A 14,030-nucleotide genomic window follows, 5' to 3' on the forward strand; every position below is an offset into this window, starting at 1 on the left:
ATCCGCCTCCAGACTAATTAGATCACTAAATTCCTCCGATGGTAAAGCGCGGCTGGCTTTCTTGGCGGGCGCTCCTGACTTCTGCAGCTCCCAAGCGGTGAGGTCCGGTGTTGACCTCGACTGCAGCAACTTCTTCCTCTCTTCCCAGGCTGTGTCAGAGGGCCCAAGGGATCGCCAGGCCAGCCGGGCCCCCCCGGCCCCCCAGGTAATGAGCGAGCACGGCCAGCCCTCCTCCGGGCGTCTGCATCTTCTGTTCCCCTCTCTCTTGATCTTCCTCCGCCCCCTGCCTCCCTGACCCAGATGTCCTGAGCTCCCCAACGGGGGAGGGGCTCAGAGCGGCAGCAGGATGGCTTCCGGCAGCCACAAGGTGGGGGTGCGGGGGAGCCCGGCCCAAAATAGACACACACTGGATATGAGGGAGAGGGACTGTGAACACGGTGGCACAGCAGGAAGTCAAGGAAGTCGTAGGTCAGTGAGACCGTGAGGTTGTGATGGGAGCTGAGATTCACCATTTCTGGGGTAGACCGACCCTCTGTTTCTGGGGTAGACCGACCCTCTGTTTCTGGGGTAGACCGACCCTCTGTTTCTGGGGTAGACTGAGACGCAGCCCCGCCGGCTGGCAGAGGAGCCTTCTCGGGGCTGATGTCCCCCAGCCTCGTCCCTTCCCAGCTTCCAAAGAAACCACGTTTTTAAGTCAGGTGCCAGACCTGACTCTCCAGTCCATCTCCTGCTGGGGTCTCCGCTCCGCCTCTGACCTGGTTTCTTTGGGTTGTTTAGGCTCCAAAGGCCTCAGAGGGATTCCAGGACCATCGGGAGCTGATGGAGCCCCAGGGCTGAAGGGATCCCCGGGAGCCCCAGGTCGTGAGGGATTCCCAGGACCCCCAGGTGAGTCAGGGCGGGACGCCCACGCAGCCCCTTCCGTCCAGCAAGCGACTGTGTGACACCAGTGGGCCCCAGCACCACTGTCTTTTCACACTTGAAAACTGCTGGGGAGTTCTCCTGGGGTGCAGCAGTTAAGGATCCGGCATTGTCTCTGTAGCAGTTCGGGTCCTTGCTGTGACGCAGGTTCGATCCCTGGCCCAGGAATTTCCAGATGCCGCGAGCATGGCCAGCAAGTAACGTATGTTCTTGGCTCTGGGCAACTAAAACATCACCCTCTGCAGCACGAATGCTACGCTGGGGTCTTGCAGAAGACACCTGCGGTCTTGCAGGACGAAGGCAGCAGCGAGATTTTTCTGTGCTTGATAGTAAACATTCTAGGGGCGCCTGGCGTTACCCTCTTCTGCGCCCTCATCATCCGCTCCCGATCTGCTCACTCACCACCGCCATGCAGGGAACACCTAGGATTCTGCGGTTCGTGGCGCCGTCTGCCCCCCGCAGGGTGCAGCTCCTCTGAGTAAACACTTTGCACCATTCCATCCACACTTGACCCAACAAGGCGTCCGGGAAGCCACTGATCCCCTCTTCACCATGTGGGGAGGGAGATGAGCGAGTCTCTGTCACCGACTGGGGTGAGGAGTTGGGCGCGCCTGCGTGGGTGTCCACGTGTTCTAGAACGCCCTTCAGTGACCCCAAACACAGCTGTCCCTCTGGGTCGCGGCCCAGAGCACGCCTGTGTCCCTGTGTGTGCAGAGGCCCAGGCCCCGGGGACTACACTGTCTGAGCAAAACCATGGAAACCACTGAGGTCCCCAAGGCAAACACCCCGAAGGCTCCCGCAGGTGTTCTTCCAGCCTCGTGGGGATCAGCCACCCGGCACTGTGAGACTTCGAAACTCTCTTCCTGCTAGAAAGTTCTTGCTTGGTTGGCATGAAATCTGCCTCCAGGAGGTTCTGCTCCATAACCACCCCCCACACACGTCAGGACACCGCGGCCGCGTTCCCCCTGGCGCCTCGGGGACAGGCCGGCCGGACCCGGGGACGCAGACCTCGGTACTGCAGGCCCGGTGCGCGCAGACCCCTGGCGCTCCTCCCACGCCCTCCGGCGGCTCAGCGATCCCTTCAAACCGAGGCCCAGGAACCGGAGAGAACCCTCCAGATCTCTGCACTGTGACGCCATTGAGCAGTTCCTTAGATTGAGACCATTGAGCAAGTGTTTTCAGCAGAGACTGATTGAGTTTTGCCTCTTGCCTGTCCTGCCCTCGGGCAGCTGGTTTAATGCTAAACATACAGCTTGGCGTCCATCCTGGTCGAGCGTCCAGGACTCAGCATCCCAGCCTGCAAACGCCGCTGCACACCTGAGCCTGGAGCCTTGCATGTCGGTCCATGATTTGCAAACTAGGAGCGGCTGCTCCCGTGACTGTTATCAAGGCCCAGAGAGCAGCAGAACCAAGGCCCGGAGAGCAGCGAGGGGTGGTCTGCGCCCGCACGCAGAGGGGCGCACGGCATCATCTTGCGGCCAGGCCGGGGCCTTTGCAGGTAGAGCACTGCCACTTGGCTGCCATCACACATCCTAAAGCGAAGTGGGAATTGTCTGAGAAGATGCACCTTCTTAAGACCTTCTCTCTGTGGCTCCGAAGCAATCACTTCCCTGCCTGGCCAGGCGGGCCCAGCCCGGGGAACTGCAGGGCCTGGAGAATGAATGGGACGCGCCTCCTCGGAAAATTCCAGAAGGTCACTGTAGTCGAAGAAAGCCTGCTTTGTGGGGACACGCTGGCCCTTGAGAGAACAGGGCAGTGGGGAGACCAGGGGAAGGCGGGCGAGAGGAACCGAGGCCTCGCTTTTCCAAATGCACGTCACCTGTCCTAGCGGCAGAAGGACCGTCCACCCCAGCTCCGCGTGCAGCGGACAGAAAACGCCCGCCTTCAGAGTCCATCCCAGATGTACGACCCGCACGCGCCGGGGCGGCCCGGTCCCCTGAGCAGTTCCGTCGCTTCCGTGAGAGCCTCTTCCTTCTTCCCTTCACGTCATTCAGACCCTGACACGGGGTCCGCTGGTGACACTCGGGTTGAGGCCAGAGCCGGTCAGTGCCCAGGACGGGCAGGAAGGCCTCCTCCCCACGCCCCACACCAGCCTTGGTGGCAGTGACCTCAAAAGCCTTTCCTTCTGGACAGACATGTGACTGTCACTCTTGCAGTTCAATCTGAGGCCACATCAGGGTGAGAGCCTGAGAGGGGAAGTGGTTTGAAGAGACCATTGCTGTGGTGTCCAGGCGTGGCCAGACCACCCTCCATCCGGACATGGTGGCAGTGGAGACAGGGAGACTCGCTTCCCCTTCAGAGTTGTTCCAAACCGGCCGATGTCTGAGGAGCCAGCTCCAGGACGGGGGATGGGAGGGGACAGAGCTGGGGCTCTGAGGGTCTGGTCACCCTCTCCTCCTGGGATCCATCCTCACCTGCTGGGATCCACCCTCTCCTCCTGGGGTCCGTCCTCACCTCCTGGGATCCACCCTCTCCTCCTGGGATCCGCCCTCACTTCTTGGTGTCTGTCCTCACCTGCTAGGGTCCGTCCTCACCTCCTGGGGGCTGTCCTCACCTGTTAGGGTCTGCCCTCACCTCCTCGGGTCCGTCCTCACGTCCTGGGGTCCACCCTTACCTGCTGGGGTCTGTCCTCGCCTTCTGGGGTCTGCCCTCACCTGCACACACAGCTTGGAAGCGATTCTGGGATTATTTGCGCAGCACAGGAGCCCACGAATGATGAAGGGTTCAGTCCAGGGAAAGTCGGTTCAGAGCGCTTGTCTACCTCCACTGCATCCTGGGCCTGGGGCCAGACGGCGCAGGGAGGCAGGAGGACAGCCTTGCGAGTGATGTGGGTTCAGAGGCCAGCGATGGGGCCAGGGCTGGAGCCGGCTGCCCCACACAGACCCCTGCTGCCTCAGCCTCGTTCTGGTACCTCTCTTACCGTGATGCCATGATGCCATGATGCTGACCTCTGATTACGGGGACGCCATGTGTTTCCTTCCAGGGTTTGTGGGGCCCCGAGGATCCAAAGGTGCAGTGGGCCCCCCCGGCCTAGACGGACTCCCAGGCCCCTCCGGCCTGCCAGGGCCAGTCGGACACCCAGGGGACAAGGGCCTTCCTGGAGAAGTCCTGGGGGCCCAACCGGGTCCCCGGGGAGACCCCGGACTGCCTGGACACCCCGGGCTGAAGGGCCCCCCAGGAGAGAGAGGAGCGCCTGGATTCAGAGGTAGGTCGCCACGGCGGGTGGGGAGGGGCCTGGCCACTGCCCCGTGCTCCCCAGGGGCTCAAAAAGCCCTCCTGGGGCCTTGGTGGGAACCCTGGGACTGTGCTTATGAGTCTCGCTGCTGCTTCTCCCGCTTGGTGCCAGCCTTCCTTTGGAATGCTCTGGAATGGTGGCCATCATGCTGTGTCTACCGTCCGCCGCCAGGACAGGTGGCCGACTCAGCCCTTCCTCTAGTACAGTTAGCTGGTGTGCTGTCTCCAGGTCGGGGGGCGCCATCGTGGGGGGCTCACAGCTGCTTCCAGCAGAACGCGTGGTGTGACGAAGGGCCCGCGGTGCTCGGTGAGGGTGGCGAGGGAGGCAGAGACGATCTGGGCGCGGCTTCCTCTGCGGGTGTGGAATTGAGGCGTGAAGAGTTCACAGCATATCACCCACGTGCGTTTAGCAAAGCCGGAGACGCCCGTTGTTGGGCAGGTGAACAAGGCGTCCAAGGCTCTGAGCTTCCGGTTTATGCAAAACGGGCCCTGAGGACCCAGACGCCCGGCTCTGATGACACGGCCTGACCGACGAGCGGGTGGGGAGACGGCAGCCCATTAGGGGTCCCCGAAGATGCGCCAGCTGCGGTGTGCGGACTGTCTGTTGTCATCAGCCCGGTGCCCGAGCCCCTCCGTCGAGGCTCCGCCTGGTGCAGGAAGTGATGTCTATAGCCAAAGCCGCCAGGCCCGCAGGCGGCCTTCCCAGGAGCTGTGAGCCGTGAGGTGGGGACGCCTGGTTCTCGATGGGCAGGTGGCCACCCCAGGCTGGGGAGCAAGTGTCCGTGTGCCCTGCCGGTCCCTTCTGCAGCCTGAGGGTGGAAGCCCTGCCCCAGCTCTTCTGCAGAGGGTGCCTGTGGCAGCTTTTTAGAAAGTCAGAGTGTGGCAACAGCAAACGGCCTCAGGGTCCCTTTCAAGCCTGTGGCAGTTCCCCACGTTCAGTGTCACCGTACTGCCCAGCTGGTCTAGGCAGGATATTTTTGGTAAAAGCTTAGATTTCCAAAGCATCAGTTTGGAGAAACTGTTTCCATGTCCGTCCGACCACCCCCGGCGGCAGCAGCGGGCAGACCAGGAAGTTACGCACGTCGCCATTTAATGTGCTTGAAAAGAGTACTTTCAAATGTGGCCAAAGGCTCCCACTATAAATATCAAGTGAAAAAACGCTGGATTAAAACTGCACTTAAGGAGTTCCCACTGTGGCACTCTGGGTTGAGGATCCAAAGTTGGGGCAGTTGGGGCATAGGTCGTAGATGTGGCTTGGGTTCGATCCCTGACCAGGGAACTCCCACGTGCCATGGGTGCAGCTGGAAAAGGAAGGAAAACCAACCTGCAGCTGAAGTGGGTGTCAGTTCTGCAAACATCTCCGTCTAGGTATAGTTACAGGAGCAGGAAAAAGGCCAGAAGGAGAGATACCGAGGTGTGAGTGCCTGTCTCGGGGCAAGAGCGTGAGCTTCCCACCTTTGTTTCACTTCTGTGCATTCTCCGCGTCCCACCCGCCAGAAAACCTGTCTTTGCAGAACAAGCCTGAGGCGGTAGGTGGTGCTGGCAGTGAGCTGGGGGCTTGTCCTCAGGCATTGTCTCCTTTCCTGCAGGAAGCGAGGGGATGCCAGGAATGCCAGGCCTCAAGGGGCAGCCGGGCTTCCCGGGACCTTCGGGCCAGCCGGGCCTGCCCGGGCCGCCAGGACAGCACGGCTTCCCAGGAGCTCCGGGCCGGGAAGGGCCCTTGGGGCCGCCAGGCGCCCCAGGCTTTGGAGGTAAGGATCCCAGCTCCCATCGAGGGGTGGGGCCTCCCTGTGCTCACGGGGAACCAGCACCACCCCGGAGTCCTTGACTGTGCTCCAAGGAGCCTCCCTCAAGAGCTGCAGGGGGCCCGAAATACCGCCCACGGCCTGGCCTGAATACAGAGTTCGTTCTCTCACCGTCTGGAGACTGAGGTCCCGCGGCGGGGTGGCAGCCGGGCCGGCCCCTCCCCAGGCCTCGTCCTTGGTCTGTAGACGGCCGTCTTCTCCCTGCGCCTCCCAGGGTCACCGTCATCCCTCTGTGTGTGCCAGCATCCTACCCCCCTCTTCTTCTAAGGGCACCAGTCACACAGGCGAGGAGCCCCTCGCGGCCTCACTTAACTAACGTCCGTCGCCTCTGTAGAGGCCCCGCTCCGAGGGCGCGCACATCCCAAGGTACCGGTTAGCACGCCAGCCTTGGCCTTCCCCAGGGACACTGTTCAGATGCTGACAGGTGCCCAGACAGGACATATGTGTCCCCGAAAAGGAGAATTCAGACAGCCTGAGACACACCCTGCTTCCCTGTCCCTGCTGTACGCGCTGTGGTTCTAGGCAAGGTTTCCTCGGGAGGGAAACAGAAGAAATTCCCATGGCAAACATTCAAACTTCTGCTCTGCTTCCAAGAGGCAAAATTATTTGTTTCCTGAAAGTGAAAGATGTGGACAAAAAAGGAAAAAGCGCCCTTTCAGGAACAGGGCAGAGCGAGGGGTGCGGGAGCAGAGACGCAGACACGCACGCAGGTGTCTGCTCGCTGGAGCCTTTGCAGGAGGCCGAGCGCTGTGCTCGGTGACGGGAGGGGCCGGACGTCCGTCAGGCACTGTCACGGTGACCCTATAGTCTCATGTGCCAGAATCAGGTGACAGCTTTGTCCAGGACCACAGCTCTGCCCACACCAGGGACGCTGGGCCTAGGCCAGGCGCGTCCCCGGGAGCGGCCTCCACAGTGTCCCAAAGCTGGGCCTCCACTCAGCCTCGGCCCGATCCCCCGGGCACCACGCTACCCACTGGCTGTACAGCAGCCAGGCCCCTGGGCGGGGCTTGGGGACCTTCTGTCTCAGTGTTGGCTAGGCCTTGCCTGTTCTCAGGCCTTGGCTGTCAGCGGAGCACAGAGCGTGCGTGGGGCATACCAGACCACGCCGCAGCCCCACCCTGACGGAGCCCACAGGTTAGCTGGGAACGGAATTATCACAGAAAGCCTCGTGTCAGGCAGCACGGGGACCAGGTGAGGAGGTAGGAGCAGCCGAACGGCAGGTGCAGGACCTCCGCTGGAACTTTCATGTTACTGACTGCCTTGGGGGGCCGCATGTGGAGTGACTTAATGTGGGATGGCCGTTCCCAAACCCAGGATGGAACCTGGGCCGCAGCGGTGGAAGTGCTGCGTCCTAGCCACTAGGCCGCCAGGGCGCTCCCTCCCCAGGGACTAAATCCCAGAGACCTAAGGCGTGACCTCCACGACCACAGCCCCGCGGCTTCGCGCCCTCGAAACTCGCCTCCGGTGACGCTTCCTCGTGGTCCCTCCAAGACAGGGTTCTCCTCAGAAGTTCTCCTGGCACGTGTCCTACAAGTGTCGCAAGCGCAGTTCTCGCTGTGGGGTGTTCATCCCGGTGTACTTTCCTTCTCCTCCCCACCCCCACAGGTCTGCCTGGAGACAGAGGGGACCCAGGTGACACAGGCGTCCCTGGCCCTGTGGGCATGAAGGGCCTCTCCGGGGACAGAGGTGACCCTGGCCTGCTGGGCGAGAGAGGTCATCCCGGAAGTCCTGGATTTAAAGGAGTGGCCGGAATGCCTGGTGCCCCGGGACCGAAAGGTGACTTGGAAAGTGCCCAAGACTTAGGCCCTGGGTACAGGCAGGGTGGCTCCGCAGGGAGGCCAGCCCTGCAGCCCCCCAGCGGCGTGGGGCCCTGGGGAGCGGGGGATGCGGCCAGGGGGCTGTGACCGCTGTGCGCCAGGTGCTGCTGTGCTAAGACCCCAGGAGACAGGGCCTGTCTGAGGAGCAGGACTCACTGTCTGGGTGGAACCGTGTGGACACCCCCAGGAGACGGGGTTCAGATCCGAGGCTGGTTGCTGAACGCAGAGCAAACCCAGGGGCCCTTCGGTCTCCGGGCAGGTTTACCTGCTCACAGACGGGGCCCGCCCACCCACGGCGGGGCCCTCAGGCCCTTGGGCCAGAGACCCAGTGTTTCCTGCCGGCCCTTTCCCGGATTCCACGCCAGGTGCCATGTCAGCAACCCTTCGGCTCCCGGCACCCCATCCAACCTGGTGGAAAGACCTCGGACCCTGGTGACTTCGAGCGCCCTGGTGTCTGCCTGCCCAAGTGGCCTTACAGGAGTTCCCGTCATGGCTCAGTGGTTAACGAATCTGACCACGAGATAGGAACCACGAGGTTTCGGGTTCAATCCCTGGCCTCGCTCAGTGGGTTAAGGATCTGGCATTGCCGTGAGCTGTGGCATAGGTCGCAGACGCGGCTCGGATCTGGCATTGCTGTGCCTGTGGTGTAGGCCAGCGGCTGCAGCTCTGATTTGACCCCTAGCCTGGGAACCTCCATATGCCATGGGTGCGGCCCAAGAAAAGACAGAAACAAAAAACAAAAACAAAATGGTCTTACACCTTGTCCCGGACGAACGGCTGATGGCTGGCTGCCCCTCAGGCGTGGACACAGCCCTGAGGGAGTGCTGTCCTGGGACCCCATTTAGGCTAAGGATCCCCGCGCCTCTCACAGCGTTACCGTGTGGGGCTATCTCAGCGTCGCTTGTCCGTGGGTAACCCCGCGCTTGTCTCGTTCCCTCTGAAGGGACCAGAGGTTCTCCTGGGATGCACGGCTTCCAAGGCATGCTTGGGCTCAAGGGGAGCCCCGGGCTTCCGGGGAGCAAAGGAGAGGCCGGATTCTTTGGCGTTCCAGGGCTGAAGGGCCTGCCTGGCGAGCCAGGTGTGAAAGGTACGTGCCCCCCTGGCAGGGCTGCGACTCGCTTCCAGGGACCCTAACCCTGGTCAGAAACACACACCAGGCACCCAAACACTGGACACTGTTAAAGGGGAAACAGACTGAGCTCAGGAACCAGAGGGCTCGTCCAGACCTGGGCACACCGGCCGTGCAGATGGGGAGTCGTCCCAACTAAAGGAACCTCGGAAGGTCAAAGATGACATCGCACTAAGACCCAAAGGCGCCGGGAGGGACACTGCCCACGAGATTCTGTGGCGGGCACGAGGCGAGCTGGGGAGAGCAGAAAGGAAGTTCTGAGGGACAGGCCTGCCATCTGACCAAGGACAGACACGGGTGGGGACACCGTGCAAAGGGACAGCCCCAGAAGCAAGGCTGGTCCGAGCCCTGGCCCGGGTGGGAGGCTTCTGTTCAGGAAGCGTGTCACCAAAAAGCCACATTCATCAGACACCCTTGTTCTGAAAGTATCACCATGGTCTCTAAAAAACCTGAGCTCCTGGTAACAAGTGTCAGTGGGGACGTGGTGACAGGGAGCCCTGAAACCCTCCTGGAAGGGGCATCGCACAGCACAGCCAGGAGACAGGTCAGACGGGTCAGCCCAGAGCTACCAGCAGGTCTGCCCCAGCCGTGCCCCCGAAGGGAGCTGGAAGCACATGTCCTGCCAGAAGCTCGTAACAAGTTTCATACGCAGCATGATTCCTACCAGCCCCAAATAGAAGCAACCCAAATATCCACCACGGATAATAAGCAGAACGTGGCGTAGCCATAGGAGGGAATAGCATTCAGCAGTGAAGAAGAATTGGGTTCTGATACGTGCTCAACATGGATAAAACATGGAGACCTTTATGCTGCGTGTTCTCCGCCTCCATTTATGTGAAATTCCCGGAACAGGCCAGTCTGCAGGGACAGAATGTAGGCTAGTGGTTGCTGCTCTGGGGTAGGGGACCTGCGGGGTGGTTGCTGATGGGCACAGGGTTCTCAGGGGTGGTAGAAGGTTCTCAAGTCAGTAGTGGGCCGGGGAGCAGGTCCCTCCCCCCACCAACGTCCTGTGCCCCCCAACCCCAGAGGGGAGGGGTGGGGAGAAGAGGGGCATTCTCGTCGCCTGGGTCCCCAGCTCCCACCTCAGGGGAGCCGTGCCACCCCGGGCTCAGCCCCCGAAGCCTTGGGCTTGGAACGAAGGATGACAGCGGCTGAGGGGCCATGCGCCCTGGTTCTAACTCCTGGTCTGCAGGTCAAGCGAATTCTATTCCCTTGCAGGCAGCCGAGGGGACCCCGGCCTCCCAGGACCGCCTCCCACCATCCTGCCAGGAATGAAAGACATCAAGGGAGAGAAAGGAGATGAAGGCCCCATGGGACTGAAAGGGTACCTGGGCTTGAAAGGTGAGCCCCGCCCCCACCCGCCGACCTCAGAGCTGGGGCCCAGCTCCTCTCAGCGAGGGAGCAGCAGAGACGCCCCTGAGCCCTGCCTGCCACCCAGACTGTAGCCCGCTGGACACCCTAGAGACTACCCAGGGGGCTGGGGGTGGTTCTCGGGGGCCTGGACTCGAAGATTTCAGCTCTCAGGCCGGGGCGGGTGGAGCAGCCCCCCAGGACCTCACCCTCGCCCTCCCTGCAGGTGTCCCTGGAATGCCAGGCATCCCGGGACTGTCAGGAGTCCCTGGGCTGCCAGGGAAGCCAGGCCACATCAAAGGAGCCAAAGGAGACACTGGAGCCCCTGGTGTGCCCGGGTCACCGGGATTCCCCGGGCTGCCCGGCCCCCCCGGAATCATCGGGTTCCCCGGCTTCACGGGCAGTAGGGTAAGTGCACCCTCTGGGAGCGCCTCTCCCGGTGCCTCTGGGCCCAGGCGCTGTGGTCCTGTTTCCTGGGGACGAGAAGCCAGGGCATGGGGCCGATTATGGAGCTATGCTCACCCAGCCCCAGTGGTGACCCAGGGCCACCCATGCCACCACTGGCCAGCACGGGCTCCTGCAAGAGGGAGCCTGGTGTCTGCATTTCTCCAGGGTCCCAAGGGAACCCAGCTTGGATTTCTAGCTGTCCCAGCTCTGACTTGGGCACATATGTGACACATGACTGAGGCCCCATTGCAAGTCCAGGCAGGGAGAGCATCTGGCCTGCATTCACTCCCTCCTTCACTCAGCGCACATCTCCAAGTGCTGGCTGTGCCTGGGTACCACGCTGCCATGGTAACAGCTCCTGGCCAGCTCTCTGCTCTCCACACTGTGTCCTCGGGTGCAGGATGCCGAACTCTTCCCTTCCATCCCCTTTCATCTAAAGGTATCACAGGCCCTCATGCACCTGCTCCCTCGGCTGTGGCTGCCCACCCACTGTAGCAGTCACAGCGTCCTCACCACACTTGGGGCAGGTCGCACACAGAACTTTAGCAGCATTGTGGCTCAGTGGAAACAAACCCAACTAGTATCCAGGAGAATGCAGGTTCGATCCCTGGCCTTGCTCAGTGAGTTAAGGACCCTGCGTTGCCATGAGCTGTGGTGTAAGTCCCAGATACGGTTCAGATCTGGCATTGCTGTGTCTGTGACATAGGCTGGCAGCTGCAGCTCCGATTCAACCCCTAGCCTGGGAACTTCCATATGCCACAAGTGTGGCCCTTAAAAAAAATAAAAATAAAAAATGAAGATGCACGTGTCTCCCCAAAGACGCATATGACAACATCCCAGCAGCTTCATTCAGAGCAGCCAAAAACTGGGAGAGAGCCCAGAAGCCCGTCCGCGGGAGGGAGAATGAACAGACACAGTGCGTGCGGACAGTGGACCGTCCTCAGAGGCGGAAAGGGAGCTACTGCTAAACGCAGCGGCAGGAGTGACTCTCACACACTTTGTGTGCAACAAAATAAGCCAGACCCAGAAAGTACTTCTGATGAAATTGCACTGGGACGCTCAGGAGCTTGACAAGGCTGCTGGACTGACACGAGTCAGAGGAGCGGCTGCCTTGGGTGGGTTAGTAACTCGGGGAGGGCACGCGGGAACTTTCCAGAGTGCAAAAATGCCTAGGGTCCCGGTCTGGATGACACGTGAGTAAAAGTTCATGGAACGCTTATGATGTGTGCACCGCACTGTGAGTCATGCCTCAGGAGAGATTGATTAATAGGTGGTTATCTGAACAAGGATGCGGCTTTCGGCACAACCCCCACGCCTTCCGCAAAAGAGAATTTCATTAATAATTCCGAGGCCACACTGGGAGGGGTGCTGGCACCCACGCCGAGGTTCTGAGGTCCCAGGTTGCTGCTGCAGTGGACAGCAGGCGGACCGAGCGAGACCAGAACTCCCACCCTCTGAAGTTCATGGTTCCCCAGAGTCACAGAAGGCCCCAGACCTCATCCCAGTCCATTCTCAGCCGCCGACACCACTGGGAGAAGTCTCTCTCTCTCCACACGTGGAGGTGCCCAGCCAGGTAGTGGGAAAGCAAGTTCTGGAATCTGGCTGCCCGAGTTGATGTCCCAGACCGGCCGCTTACGGGCTGAGCGGCCCTGCGCACGTCACCGACCCAGTCTGTGCCTTAACTTCCTCGGTTCTCAACTGGGCAGCAGCAGCACCTACCTCACGGCGTTGCTCCGAGGCTGCAATGAGCCCTTGAGATGGTGCCCAGCACGTTTGCCCGGGTGAGCCTGGCAGAGTAGGGTTCGGCCAGCTGTGATCATTACACCATTGGCATGACCGCAAACTGTGTCCTTGATGTTGACTTCAGCCAAGCTGTGTCACTGTTACCACCTTACAGTTTAGTAAGAACAGGCAGGCAAACCACCTACTATTTTACACTGAGAAACTTGGGGACTTTTCCACAAAATGATGACATCGCAAACCTTGAGAGTTGGTGTGAGCAGAGTAGCTGGATACCCTCACTTTTCAAAGTCACAGACTGCACGAGTGGCCGTGTAAGGTGGTTTGTGTTTGGCTTTGCTCCAGGGTGACAAGGGAGCCCCAGGGAGAGCAGGCTTTTACGGTGAGATCGGAGCCACCGGTGATTTCGGTGAGTGTTGCTGGGGCAGTGAAAACGGGGCATTCTGAGCCCAAGTGTTCCGGGCGGCATGGGGACCTCAGACCTGGGGACCCTGTTGCTTACTTTGAAGCAAATTGTTCTCATTAAGAACGCAGCACAGGAGCTCCCGTCGTAGCTCAGCGGTTAACCCTCCCCGACTAGTATCCATGAGGACTCAGGTTCGATCCCTGGCTTCGCTCAGTGGGTTAAGGGTCCAGTGTTGCCATGAGCTGTGACGTAGGTCGCAGACACGGCTCGGATCCTGAGTGGCTGTGCCTATGGCTCTGGCCACCGGCTCCAGCTCCGATTTGACCCCTGGCCTGGGAACTTCCATATGCCGTGGGTGTGGCCCTGAAAAGACAAAAAAAAGAACGCAGCACAATAGAAGTTGAGAAACTCATCACGGGAAGTCCCTGCTCACCCATCTCTTTTGCACCTAACAGGTGATATTGGAGACACTATAGACTTGCCAGGAAGCCCAGGCCTGAAGGGGGAACGGGGCACCGCTGGAGTGCCAGGTACCCAACCACCCTCCACCCTTCACCCTCCACAGCCCTGTGCCCCATCTGGATCCTCACTCATGAGCCACTTGCCAACGTACCACGATTTAGCGAGGCCACGATCGCGTGTACAGATGGCTTGAGGTCTTCCAGCCCAATGTGCAAGGAAGACTTGGGAATTTTTATTAAAGTTGAAGCTGAAGGCAACGGCAGGAAACCTGTCTGTCCCTGGGAGGGGAAGAAGGCAGGAATCCACTCCGGGTGGGCATGGCTGCCGCCTGTGAAACGCAAAGGAGACAGATTTCGAGCGACACTGGCAGAAGTCATTACATGGAATCGAGTTCCAGCGTCTCAGGAGCCCAACACATGTGACACAGAATATTGTCCCCACCGTGAAAGCAGCACTTCTCTAAGGCTGCCGGGCGGGCGGGGTCGCAGGGGCTGGTTTGCAGGGCAGGTCCCAGGCCTGACCCACCCCCACCCGAGAGGCTCAATTACCTCACACTTGGCTGAGCCCTGGGGTGCCCCGCACAGCAATGCTGGAACTCTCTCAGGGGGGCACCCAAATGCGATGCCCAGAGCACCCCCAGCAGGTGTCACCTTATAATCTCCGGGGCCCAGACCTCAGGACCAGGTGAGATTCAGCTTGTGACCCCATCTGAAGGCTGGACG

At 60.6% G+C, this 14,030-nt stretch overlaps 1 protein-coding gene across 2 annotated transcripts in view; it reads left to right on the forward strand.

Moving 5' to 3' along the window:
• The window catches only part of COL4A2 (collagen type IV alpha 2 chain), a 178,229-nt gene that overhangs the window by 139,462 nt on the left and 24,737 nt on the right, over positions 1-14,030 (forward strand). For both annotated transcript variants that reach the window (XM_047755980.1, XM_047755981.1), the window contains 10 exons: positions 149-205; positions 778-885; positions 3,902-4,123; positions 5,742-5,903; positions 7,563-7,733; positions 8,718-8,861; positions 10,122-10,244; positions 10,480-10,661; positions 12,786-12,849; positions 13,302-13,376. In XM_047755980.1, coding sequence (XP_047611936.1) covers positions 149-205; positions 778-885; positions 3,902-4,123; positions 5,742-5,903; positions 7,563-7,733; positions 8,718-8,861; positions 10,122-10,244; positions 10,480-10,661; positions 12,786-12,849; positions 13,302-13,376 — 1,308 coding nt within the window. The remainder of the gene's footprint in view (positions 1-148; positions 206-777; positions 886-3,901; positions 4,124-5,741; positions 5,904-7,562; positions 7,734-8,717; positions 8,862-10,121; positions 10,245-10,479; positions 10,662-12,785; positions 12,850-13,301; positions 13,377-14,030) is intronic.

This window comes from Phacochoerus africanus, chromosome 13 (assembly GCF_016906955.1).
Source record: "Phacochoerus africanus isolate WHEZ1 chromosome 13, ROS_Pafr_v1, whole genome shotgun sequence".
Lineage (NCBI taxonomy): Eukaryota > Metazoa > Chordata > Mammalia > Artiodactyla > Suidae > Phacochoerus > Phacochoerus africanus.